The sequence below is a fragment of the Bombina bombina genome, chromosome 4 (genome assembly GCF_027579735.1).
Source record: "Bombina bombina isolate aBomBom1 chromosome 4, aBomBom1.pri, whole genome shotgun sequence".
NCBI classification, from domain to species: Eukaryota; Metazoa; Chordata; class Amphibia; order Anura; family Bombinatoridae; genus Bombina; species Bombina bombina.
The window spans coordinates 816,922,304-816,933,538 of NC_069502.1; the positions used below are offsets into that span (position 1 = coordinate 816,922,304).

The 11,235-nt window shown below is 38.2% G+C and overlaps 1 protein-coding gene across 2 annotated transcripts in view; it reads left to right on the forward strand.

The window, feature by feature from the left end:
• Positions 1–10,682, forward strand: part of LOC128657099 (gastrula zinc finger protein XlCGF26.1-like) — a 48,910-nt gene extending 38,228 nt beyond the window's left edge. For both annotated transcript variants that reach the window (XM_053711346.1, XM_053711345.1), the window contains one exon: positions 7,806–10,682. In XM_053711346.1, coding sequence (XP_053567321.1) covers positions 7,806–9,586 — 1,781 coding nt within the window. In that variant the 3' untranslated portion in view covers positions 9,587–10,682. The remainder of the gene's footprint in view (positions 1–7,805) is intronic.
• Positions 10,683–11,235: the final 553 nt, after the last annotated feature.

Here is an 11,235-nt window from a genome sequence, read left to right on the forward strand (position 1 = left end):
TCCCCCCCTTAGCCCCCAACCTCCCTGATCCCCCCAAAATAGCTCCCTAACCCTCCCCCTCTGCCTTATTGGGGCCATCTTGGGTACTGGCAGCTGTCTGCCAGTACCCAGTTTGCAAATAAAAATGTTTTTTTTATTATTTTTTTTTATTTGTTTCTGTAGTGTAGCTTCCCCCCCACAGTCCAATATCCCCCCAGCCAAACCGATCAACAAATAAATACATAAACCCCTTTGATCCCCACTTATAAGAAAAAACTTTCTGTAGCGTAGTGGTTCCCACCCGCTCCCTCCCCGTGCACGCGCCCGCCCGGCCTCCCCGTGCACGTGCGCGCGTCCGTGCGCGTCCCCCCCGGTCGTCCCCGCCCCCGATCCCGCCCCCCTCCGCATCACAAAGGCCATCGATGGCCGCCACCCACCTCCCACACCGGCTCCCACCCACCAACGAACATAGCCGTTAATGTCCGGTGCAGAGAGGGCCACAGAGTGGCTCTCTCTGCACCGGATGGCTAAAAATGGTTATTGCAGGATGCCTCGATATCGAGGCATCACTGCAATAACCGGAAAGCAGCTGGAAGCGAGCAGGATCGCTTCCAGCTGCTTTCCACACCGAGGACGTGCAGGGTACGTCCTCAGGCGTTAACTGCCTTTTTTTTGAGGACGTACCCTGCACGTCCTCGGTCATTAAGGGGTTAAAATTGCATGCTCTTTCTGAATTACAAACAAAAAAAATTGGGTTAAGTGTCCCTTTTAAATGACAAGTTGAACAATGTGCATTCTTTCATGATTTTGGTGTATTTATTTAGATATGGGCAATTGCCTGTCTTGATAATATGATGAAAAAGTAAGCACCACAATATCTGAATAAAATAATATTTAACATTTGCAAACTATATGTAAACCTGCTTTTGGATATGTACTGTTCCTTTAAATGGTGGAACATTGGAAATTGCAGGAAGAGGATAAGGGTTTAAATAATGAGGATGAACTCTCCAGTATTATCTCTGATAAAGCTACAGTATAGATACTGTGAAGGAGTGAAATGCACGTCACGTTGGCGATATCTTTTTTTTGTTGAAATCTTTTTATTGATTTTTCACAAATTGTAAAAAACATGACATATGTTTTGTCAACGAAAATGACAATAAAACAGAAAAACATGAACAATACAGTCTACAACCGAATACTCTTAGTCTGTGCTTAGGTATTAGAATACAAATAAATACACTTCTAGTCTCTTAATCTCAGTAGATTTCTAGGGGGTATGATCTCTTCTTCCCTTCCAGTAGCCCCGACTTTTTGAAGCTCAAATCAAAATCCCAAAATATCTTAATTTCAAGTGCTATCTAGGTGGTTGAGGGTCTTGCTCTATTTAACTTTTCTGTGAACATTATATAGGGTTCCCATTGTTGGGTAAATTGGTTTCTGGAGTTCAGAACAGCTGCTGAGGCACTGGCCATATTATAATGATAGTCAATTCTTTTTTTGACATAGTCAAATGTGGGGGGGTCTACTCTCCAGAATCTCGCTATTGAGATTCGTACTATGGTACAGATTATTGCTATCAGTTTATGATGTCTTTTAACAGTGCCTCCAACAGGGAAGTGTAGCAAAGCTTGTTCTGGAGATAAGTTAAATTCAGTCTCGAAAATGGTACTTAAAAATGTGGAGGTTTGATCCCATAACTTTTTAACTTTATTACATTGCCACCACATATGGAAATAAGTCCCTTCCTCCCCACATGCTCTATAACACCTAGAGGAGACGTCTATCTGAGAGTTGGCCATTCTTGTGGGGTACATGTACCATTTAAATACCACCTTAATATAATTCTCTTTTAATAATGCATTCGGGGAAAAAGACAGGCCTCTGTCAAGGTTGGTTAACCAAGTCTCTAATGTCCAGGTTTGATTTATGTCTTGTTCCCACTTAATCATAAAAGAGCTTTTTTTATTGCAGGTTCCTTCGCTAAATGACGGATATAATAAAGCAATCAATCCCCTCCTATAGTCTCTTGCTAGACATATGGTTTCTAGTGTGGTATTATTTGGGGGGGGGGGTGTTTGATCCCATTATTTCTCTTATCCTAGATGTGAGTTGTAGGTAGTGATACCATTCTCCCTGTTCAGGAGTCCCTAATTCTCTGTATTGGGAGAAGGTCAATACTTTATTGTTAATGAATGCATCTGCTATACGATAGAGACTTTTGTTCTCCCATTTCTTCTGAATATGTGTACTAATGAGTGATATGATGGGGACCAATGGGGTCAATCTTGATCTAACATTAACTAGGGGGAAAGCCTTGGTCAATTTATCCCAGATATAAGTCGTGTGACTAATCGAGACATATTCTTTGATACATCCTGGCCTATGCTGCTTCACGGCCCAGAGAATGGTATCTAACCTTCCTACCTCTAGTATATCTTTTTCTAATTGCACCCATTGGGGTGCTTGGTTACGTTGGCGATATCTTTTGTGGATTACAAATTACTATGGGTGATCACCTTTATTTGCTTACGGGGACACTCAAGTCAAAATTGACCTTTAATGATTCAGATGAAGCATGCAATTTTAAACAACTTTCCAATTTACTTCCATTAACAAAATGTGCACAGTCTTTTTATATTTACACTTTTTGAGTCACCGGCTCCTACTGAGCATTTGCAAGAATTCATAGAATATACTATATGCATTTGTGATTGGCTGATAGCTGTCACATGATACAGGAGGAGTGGAAATAAACATATCTGTGAATTTTGCCTGAAAAAAAAATACTACTCATTTGAAGTTTAGACTAAAAGCTATTGCATTGTCTTTTTATCATGCATTTGTTGATTATGCAAATCTACTGTATTTACCGGTCCTTTAAGCATGTTAGAACACAGTGAGCAGTAGCAGGCATGTATGGATTAGAAGAATATCCCGTTACACTGATGCTTTGGCTGGATGTAAACATCTGGCCATGCATCTCTACGGGGGCGGACCCTCCATGTGTTTGAGGCTGTAATCACCTGGGACCAGATGAGGAGTTCTCTCTTAATGTTTGGAGGTATGGTAAAGGCAGCAGCACATTACTTGGGATGATAAGGATTTCAGCTGAATATGCAGTTGGGACCTTATGAGCAATGATAACTGTGGTCAGTTTATACCTGCATAGTGATTGGGATATGTTTGCTATACAAGATTTGGCTCATGAATGCATTTACATATATTATACTTGGAATGCTTTTATCTCATAGCGTTTCCCTGAAGTGGGACTTAGCAACATTATGCTATATAAGCGCTCTAAATATGGACACTTAGGTTTGTTTGAGAACTAAAAGTGATATATTGGTATGTGTTTTGTTATCTATGCTATGCTTGTAATATATCTATCTAAAAGGCATGGTTTTACCACCCATATTTTGTATTGGATGTATTTTCTGTAAAACAAATATTTTTGGACTATATACTCTTTGAAAAGAGTGCTGAATCCCCTTACTTTGTGAAGAGGTGTAATGTGTACCCTCTTTGAACGTTCTTCCTTTTACCAAATGTTTTAATTTGCTCTTTAAGGGTCTACAATACATATTGGTCTCTTTCCATAACTAGTTACATTTATAATATAGTTTTGTGACTGATTTTATTAATTACATTTTATGTGAACATCATTTTAACAGCATGATTTTTTTAATTGAAATCCAAAAAATGTAAATTTAATTCCAGAAATATTTATTTGTTCATGTTCACTACATAGTTATTTTATATATTATACATTACTTTTTATATATATAAAATGAAAATCTGATTTTCATTACAGGTAACGGACGTGGTATAAAGCCAACATTCTAAAAAGCACACATAAGCAATAGCTATAAAGAATAGGTTTGGATCTGAAATAATTGCATTACTAACATTATTAATGAACACAATTTTAAAAGCTCTACATGCATTTAAGGAAAATAATAGATAAAAAATGACATAAATTTCTATTTATTTTAGGGATGGACAAATATACACAGAGATTACGAGTTTTGCGGTAACAGGGGTGCGTTGCTAATGAGCAGTTTTTTCTCACCGCTCACTTAAGACAACGCTGGTATTACAGGTTTTTTTAAACCCGGTGTTAGCTGCAAAAAGGTGAGCGTAGAGCAAAATTTAGCTCCACATCTCACCTCAATACCATCGTTGCTTACGGTAGCGGTGAGCTGGAAAAACGTGCTTGTGCACGATTTCCCCATAGGAATTAATGGGGCAGAATCGGCTGAAAAAAACCTAACACCTGCAAAAAAGCAGCGTTCAGCCCCATTGATTCCTATAGGGAAACAAAAGTTATGTCTACACCTAACACCCTAACATGAACCCCAAGTCTAAACACCCCTAATCTTACACTTATTAACCCCTAATCTGCCGACCCTGACATCGCTGACACCTGCATTATATTATTAACCCCTAATCTGCCGCTCCGGATACCGCCGCCACCTATATTATCACTATGAACCCCTAATCTTCTGCCCCAACATCGCCGACACCTCAATGTTGCCGCCACCTAACTACACTTATTAACCCCTAATCTGCCGCCAACATCGCCGCCACTATTATAAAGTTATTAACCCCTAAATCTAAGCCTAACCCTAACCCTAACCCCACCTAACTTAAATATAATTTAAAATAATCTAAATAAAATTACTACAATTAAATAAATAATTCCTATTTAAAACTAAATACTTACCTATAAAATAAACCCTAAGCTAGCTACAATATAACTAATAGTTACATTGTAGCTAGCTTAAGGTTTATTTTTATTTTACAGGCAACTTTGTATTTATTTTAACTAGGTACAGTAGTTATTAAATAGTTATTAACTATTTAATAACTTCCTAGTTAAAATAAGTACAAATTTACCTGTAAAATAAACCCTAACCTAAGTTACAATTACACCTAACACTACACTATCATTAACTAAATTAACTAAATTACCTACAATTAACTACAATTAAATAAAATAAACTAAAGTACGAAACCCCCCACAAAATTACAGAAAAAAAATAAAATAATTACAAGAATTTTAAACTAATTACACCTAATCTAATCCCCCTAATAAAATAAAAAAGCCCCCCAAAATAATAAAAATCCCTACCCTAATATTTTATATATTTGAATTGCTGGCTTGTTTAACTGTTTAACCCCTACCTGCCTGATACCTGTTAACTGGACATTGCTTGTTTGATAATTCTACTGGTTAACCCCAAACTGCCTGATTACACGTTGCTGGAACTTTGCTTGCTAGACTATTCTACTGATTAACCCCATACTGCCTGATTACACGTTGCTGGACATTGCTTGTTTGATAATTCTACTGGTTAACCCCAAACTGCCTGATTACGCGTTGCTGGACATTGCTTGTTTGACAATTCTACTGGTTAACCCCAAACTGCCTGATTACACGTTGCTGGACATTGGTTGTTTGATAATTCTACTGGTTAACCCCAAACTGCCTGATTACATGTTGCTAGACATTGCTTGTTTGACAATTCTACTGGTTAACCCCAAACTGCCTGATTACACGTTGCTGGACATTGCTTGTTTGATAACTCTATTGGTTAATCCTTATCTGCCTGATTACACGTTGCTGGACATTGCTTGCTTGATTACTCTATTGGTTAACCCCTACCTGCCTGATTACACGTTGCTGGATATTGCTTGCTTGATTACTCTTTTGGTTAACCCTATCTACACGAAGTTTCTTCTCCTGACCCTGCTGTGCCAACTTCCAGTTTATTTCAGTGAGTATATTACTGTAGCTGTTGCAGGGTCAGGTCCTGGTATATACTCACAGTGCTAGGGTGTTTACAAACCTCATTCTAGCATTTGGGTCTAACTCTGGACTTAACCTATCCTGACAACAATACCCCCCCAACATTAAAACCCACCACCCACACACCCAACCCTACTCTAAAACCCACCCAATCCCCCCTTAATAAAACCTAACACTAACCCCTTGAAGATCACCCTACGGTGAGACATCTTCACCCAGCTGGGCACAAGTGGTTCTCCAGAGGGGCAGAAATCTTCATCCTATCCGGGCAGAAGAGGACCTCCAGACGTGCAGAAGTCTTCATCCAGACGGCATCTTCTATCTTCATCCATCCGGAGCAGAGCGGGTCCATCTTGAAGCCAGCCGACGCGGAGCATCCATCCAGACCGACGACGAATGTCGGTTCCTTTAAATGACGTCATCCAAGATGGCGTCCCTTGAATTCCGATTGGCTGATAGGATTCTATCAGCCAATCGGAATTAAGGTAGGAAAAATCCTATTGGCTGATCCAATCAGCCAATAGGATTGAGCTTGCATTCTATTAGCTGAGTGGAACAGCCAATAGAATGCAAGCTCATTCCTATTGGCTGATTGGATCAGCCAATAGGATTTTTCCTACCTTAATTTCGATTTGCTGATAGAATCCTATCAGCCAATTGGAATTCAAGGGACGCCATCTTGGATGACGTCATTTAAAGGAACCATCATTCGTCGTGTAGTTGTCGGTCTGGATGGATTCTCTGCGTCGGCTGGCTTCAAGATGGACCCGCTCCGCTCCAGATGGATGAAGATAGCAGATGCCGCCTGGAAAGAGCTGATTACTTTGGGGCAATGCCCCACAAAAGGCCCTTTTAAGGGCTATTTGTAATTTAGTATAGGGTAGGGATTTTTATTATTTTGGGGGGCTTTTTTATTTTATTAGGGGGATTAGATTAGGTGTAATTTGTTTAAAATTCTTGTAATTATTTTATTTTTTTCTGTAATTTAGTGGGGGGGGTTTTCATACTTTATTTTATTTAATTGTAGGTAATTTAGTAAATTAATTTAATGATAGTGTAGTGTTAGGTGTAATTGTAATTTAGGTTAGGATTTATTTTACAGGTAAATTTAATTTAGTTAATGATAGTTATTTTATTTTGTTTTATTTAAATTATATTTAAGTTAGGGGGGTTAGACTTAGGGTTAGACTTAGGTTTAGGGGTTAATAAATTTAATATAGTAGCGGCGACGTTGGGGGGTGACAGATTAGGGGTTAATAAATGTAGATAGGTGTCGGCGATGTTAGGGACAGCAGATTAGGGGTTAATAAAATGTAACTAGTGTTTGCGAGGCGGGAGTGCGGCGGTTTAGGGGTTAATATATTTATTAAAGTGGTGGCGATGTCCGGTCAGCAGATTAGGGGTTAAAAACGTTATTTAAGTGTTTGCTATGTGGGGGGGCCTCAGTTTAGGGGTTAATAGGTAGTTTATGGGTGTTAGTGTACTTTTTAGCACTTTAGTTAAGTTTTATGTTACGGCGTTAGCCCATAAAACTCTTTAACTACTGACTTTTAAATGCGGTAGGAGTCTTGACAGGAGAGGGTCTACCGCTCACTTCTTCCAAGACTCGTAATACTGGCGTTATGCAAGTCCCATTGAAAAGATAGGATACGCAATTGACGTAAGGGGATTCGCGGTAAGCTCGAGTCGCGGAAAAAAAGGGAGCGGTACACCTGTACCTGCCAGACTCGTAATACCAGCGGGCGTTAAAAAGTAGCGTTGGGACCTCTCAACGCTGCTTTTTAAGGCTAATGCAAGACTCGTAATCTCGCCAATAGAATGCAGAGGCATCCTTAAAAATAGAACCTAATGTCCAGTAAACATCCCTTATGCCTTAGCATGGAAGATTGAAAAAACGGCCTAGGGTCATAACCTGTCTTTTCCCCTTGTGGCAGACGCTTATTCAAAATATTATAAAAAATAAAAATATGCCAAAAATAAATAACATTACTCTCATATTTCCTATCAACAGGTGAACTCTCAAACTGCAGTAATTCTAGTGCTGGTCAGACTTCAAATGCTTCTTTCAGTCTTTTTAAAAATCAAAGAAGCCACATGGGAAATGTATGTTCTGACTGTGAGAAATGTTTTACTTGGAAAACAAATCTTGTTGATCATCAAAAAATGCATACAGGAGAGAAAGCATTTTCATGTTCTGAATGTGGGAAGTTTTTTACTTGGACATCATCTCTTATTAAGCATCACAAAATTGACGCAGGAGAAAAAGAATTTCCATGTTCTGACTGTGGGAAATGTTTTGATCGGGAAAAAAGTCTTATTGATCATCAGAAAATTCACACAGGAGAAAAAGCATTTTCATGTTCTGAATGTGGGAAATGTTTTACTCAGAAATCACATCTTATTAGGCATCATCAAATTCACACAGTTGAAAAAGCATTTTCATGTTCTGAATGTGGGAAATGTTTTACTTGGAAATCAAATCTCGTTGATCATCAAAAAATACATACAGGAGAGAAAGCATTTTCATGTTCTGAATGTGGGAAGTGTTTTACTCAGAAATCAGCTCTTATTAAGCATCACAGAATTCACACAGGAGAAAAAGCATTTTCATGTTCTGAGTGTGGGAAATGGTTTATGCAGAAATCTGATCTTATTCGGCATCACATGATTCACACAGGAGAATTTCTTTTTTCATGTTCTGACTGTGGGAAATGTTTTAATCGGAAATCAAATCTTATCGATCATCAAAAAATTCATACAGGAGAGAAAGCATTTTCATGTTCTGAATGTGGCAAATGGTTTACTCTGAAATCATCTCTTATTAAGCATCACAAAGTTCACACAGGAGACATTTTTTTTCCATGTTCTGACTGTGGGAAATGTTTTACTGAGAAATCAAATCTTATTAAGCATCAAAAAATTCACACAGGAGAAAAAGAATTTCCATGTTCTGACTGTGGAAAATGTTTTACTCAGAAATCAAATCTTAGTAAGCATCAAAAAATTCACACAGGAGAAAAAGAATTTACATGTTCTGACTGTGGAAAATGTTTTACTCAGAAATCAAATCTTATTAGGCATCATCAAATTCACACAGTTGAAAAAGCATTTTCATGTTCTGAATGTGGGAAATGTTTTACTTGGAAATCAAATCTCATTGATCATCAAAAAATACATACAGGAGAGAAAGCATTTTCATGTTCTGAATGTGGGAAGTGTTTTACTCAGAAATCAGCTCTTATTAAGCATCACAGAATTCACACAGGAGAAAAAGCATTTTCATGTTCTGAGTGTGGGAAATGGTTTATGCAGAAATCTGATCTTATTCGGCATCACATGATTCACACAGGAGAATTTCTTTTTTCATGTTCTGACTGTGGGAAATGTTTTAATCGGAAATCAAATCTTATCGATCATCAAAAAATTCATACAGGAGAGAAAGCATTTTCATGTTCTGAATGTGGCAAATGGTTTACTCTGAAATCATCTCTTATTAAGCATCACAAAGTTCACACAGGAGACATTTTTTTTCCATGTTCTGACTGTGGGAAATGTTTTACTGAGAAATCAAATCTTATTAAGCATCAAAGAATTCACACCGGAGAAAAAGAATTTCCATGTTCTGACTGTGGGAAATGTTTTACTCAGAAATCAAATCTTATTAAGCATCAAAAAATTCACACAGGAGAAAAAGAATTTCCATGTTCTGACTGTGGGAAATGTTTTACTCAAAAATCAAATCTTATTAGGCATCATAAAATTCACACAGGAGATAAAGAGGCCGATTTATGAAGCAGTGGATGCTGCTTCCGACCCACTCCTCTTCAGTTCCGCCTTAAGCAGAAGTTAAGAAGCAGCGGTCATAAGACCGCTGCTCCTTAACTCGTCCGCCACCTCTGAATTGGCGGACAGCAATCAGCCCAATCAAATACGATCAGGCTGATTGACACCCCCTTCTAGCGGACGTTTGGCCGCGAATCTGCAGGGGGCGAGATTGCATCAGCATTTCAAAAGAACTGCTGGTGCAATACACTGTCGGCATTTATCGATGTCCGTCCGCACAATAATAAATTGACCCCAAAGCGTTTTCATGTTTTGAGTGTGGGAAATGTTTTACAAATCTTATTGTTCATCAAAAAAATCATACAGGAGAGAAAGCATTTTCATGCTCTGAATGTGGGATACGTTATACTCAGAGATCATCTCTTATTACACATCAAAAAATTCACACTGAAAAAAAAGCATTTTCATATTCTGTGTGTGGGAAATGTTTTCATCAGAAATCAACTCTTATTACGCATCACAAAATTCACACAGGAGAAAAAGCATTTTAATTTTCTGAGTGTGGGTAATGTTTTACTGGGAAATCAGATCTTATCACAAAATTCATACAGGAGAGATAACATTTTAATGTTTTGTCTGTGGGAAAGGTTTTAGTCGGAAAATGGATCTTATTAAGCATCAGAAAATTCATACATGAAAGAAAGCATTTTCATGTTTTCACTGTGGAAAATGTTTTATTCAGAAAACACATCTTATTAGACATCAAAAAATATATATTAAAGGAAATCAGAGCTTAACTTCTTAAGTGCAGAGACACAAAGTCATCATTCGTACAATGTATAAAATACTGTTGATGATTCTGGTCCTCTGGTGTACAAGCTCTTGATGCTGTTTAAAGATCCTTCTTCATCTCAAGTGGTTATGAGGTGGTCCTGAGTGTTTTTCATCCCAAGGGGTATCTGGAGTCCCTATATAGGTTTGAATAGTCAAGTGATCTGGCACAAATTAAATGTGAATTTATTTTAGTTTCATGTGCAGATCAAAGAAGTAGAAATATACCCAAAGGCTCTTATTTATATGTTAATAAATCCTTCTTTGAAATGTAGATGCTGTTGAAATGATTATTGTCAGATGATCACTGTGATGTCAGTTTTCTTTCATGTAAGTGGCAAGAGTCCATGCGCTAGTGACGTATGGAATATACATTCCTACCAGGAGGCGGCAAAGTTTCCCAAACCTCAAAATGCCTATAAATATACCTCCCACCTCACTCATACCTTAGTTGTACAAACTTTGCCTCTCATGGAGGTGATGAAGCAAGTTGTGCTTGATTTCTCTTCTGTGATAGGCGCTTCTAAGCATATTGAAGCCCAGTTGCTCTCAAAGTACAGTGTTTGTCTGAGGGATGTGAAGGGAGTATTGCCTGATGATGCGAGGTTTTCACCTATTGGAAGGCTCTCTGTAAATCGGTTGCAGGGATTCATCTGCTGCCTCCCTATACAGATCGACATTATACTCCTCTACCATTACCTCTGCTGATACATTTCAGTACTGGTTTGGCTGTCTGCTATATGTGGATGGGTGCCTTGCACGGTAATTATATACTTTTATTATATTAGACACTCTCAGTTATGGATTGGGCACATTTTAATTAAAGT